We start from the raw sequence: 1,828 nt of genomic DNA on the forward strand, positions 1-1,828 counted from the left end.
GTTTCGGCTCCGGGAAGGCGGTCGCGGGTGCCCCCCCGGGGCTGCCACCCTCCGGGGCCACGCAGCCAGACCCTGCCCCGGGTTGGTGCCCACGGGGGACGGGGTCACCCCACGATCCGCACCAACCCGGAGGTGCCTCAGGAGCCCCCGGGGCTGGGGCTGCCATCCGGGCGCTGGGCGGGAGATGCCCGCAGTGATTTGCACCCATGAGCCCCTACCCCAGCTGCGCCCTCGGTGGGGAGCCCCCACCCCAGGACTCACCTTTGAGGAGCGGGGGCTGATCCTCCACCACGAAGACGCGCTGGGCCGTGCCGTGGCCATCCCCAGCGGGTCCAGCTGGAGCCGGGGCCTCGGTCACGCCGGCCGGGCCAGGTCTCGCAGCTGGCGTAGCGTCCCCGAGGCGGGTGCCGGCACCAGGAGCTGCCGTCCCGGTGCTGCTCGCAGGCCGGGCAGGGGGCGGGCCCCGCGTCCGGGGGACGTTGCCTGTGGCTGCCGGACGTGGCAGGGACCCGGTGCTCTCGGCGGTCGATGCCAGCTTGGGGACGGGGTGCCTGGGCCTGGGCTGAGCCCCTGGGGTGCTGCTGCTGCCTGGGAGGGTCTGTGCCGCGCTGCTGGGGGGCGCAGGCTCCGTGGCGGGGCTGGACGGCCTCGGCGTGGTGCTCGTGAGCCCAGGTGACAGCTCCAGCACCGGCCTCGCCGTCTCGCTGCTCCAGCGCCGCGAGGCCGAGGGGGATGCAGCCGTGGCAGGGCCTGCGGTCGCTGCGCTCCAAGACAGAGATGAGCTGAGTGTGGAGGGTCCCGGGACAGGCGGGGACCCGAGCAGGCCCCTCTCCGAGGCGGACGTGGGGCTCCCACGTGGCTCCGGGGCAGCAGGCGGGAAGGAGCCCTGGGGAGCGCTGGCCCGTGGGGTGCCAGGGCCGGGGGGCAGCGCCGCGGTGGTGCGAGGGGTCCCTGGATGTGCCGTCTCCTGATGCAGCGTCGCCGTGACACTCGTGTCCCCGTCCCCATCGGTGGCCCGCGGCGACGGCAGCGCAGGAGCAGCACGGGGAGCACTGGAGACAGGCGGCAGGGAGGACGTGGCCACACCGTGGCTCCCCCCCGCGCCAGGTCCTTGCGGGTACTGGGTCGCAGGCCGCGAGGCGAGAGCCGGGGGGTCTGTCGATAGCGGCGCCAGGCCCCTGGGCGGCGTGGACGCCTCGGGCTCTTTGCTGCGGTCACTCGGGGTCATGGTCTCCGGTCCGGGCACCGCAGTCCGGTCTGTGGCTGGCTGGGCCACGCTGGCCCCCAGGCCCCCGCCTTTCCAAGACCAGCCGGACGTAGAGGCCGGGGCGTCACTCGCCAGCTCCGTCCGTGCCGAGGCAGGGCTGGGGCGAGAGTCCCGGGTGCTGGGGAGCGCGTCAGGCGCCAGCGTGAGGGGTCCGCGGAGCAGGGGCGAGCGGGGCGCTGGCGCCGCGGGGGTGGCGGCCGGCTCCGGGGCGCCGCTGGAGACACGCGGGGGCCCGTCTGGGGACGCTGTGGTGAAGGGCTCCGTCCACGGCCCTGCCGCGGCGCTCCCGTTTGCTCGTGTCCTGGGGTAGGGGGAGAAGCCCCTGCTTTCAGGGCGTCCCTCCACACCGTGGGGCCCAGGACTCTCGGCGCCAGGCTCCCCCAGCGTCCACGTCCCGGACGCCTGGGTTCCCAGGGGTGCTCCTTGCTGGGCGCTGGTCCCCTGCACCCCGGGGACGGAGCGGGCTGTCAGCGCAATGGGCTCCGTCCCACCGCTGTCGGTGGCCGGCGTCAGGGTCTCACCCGTCTCCGTGGCCAGCAGAGCCGCGCCGGCGGCCCCCCG

At 75.7% G+C, this 1,828-nt stretch overlaps 1 protein-coding gene across 1 annotated transcript in view; it reads right to left on the reverse strand.

The window, feature by feature from the left end:
- Positions 1–1,828, reverse strand: part of LOC112550852 (nascent polypeptide-associated complex subunit alpha, muscle-specific form-like) — a 9,364-nt gene that overhangs the window by 6,404 nt on the left and 1,132 nt on the right. Inside the window, exon 2 of the mRNA XM_025208231.1 lies at positions 262–1,824. Coding sequence (XP_025064016.1) covers positions 262–1,824 — 1,563 coding nt within the window. The remainder of the gene's footprint in view (positions 1–261; positions 1,825–1,828) is intronic.

This window comes from Alligator sinensis, unplaced genomic scaffold (assembly GCF_000455745.1).
Source record: "Alligator sinensis unplaced genomic scaffold, ASM45574v1 scaffold1164_1, whole genome shotgun sequence".
In the NCBI taxonomy this organism is placed as follows: Eukaryota; Metazoa; Chordata; order Crocodylia; family Alligatoridae; genus Alligator; species Alligator sinensis.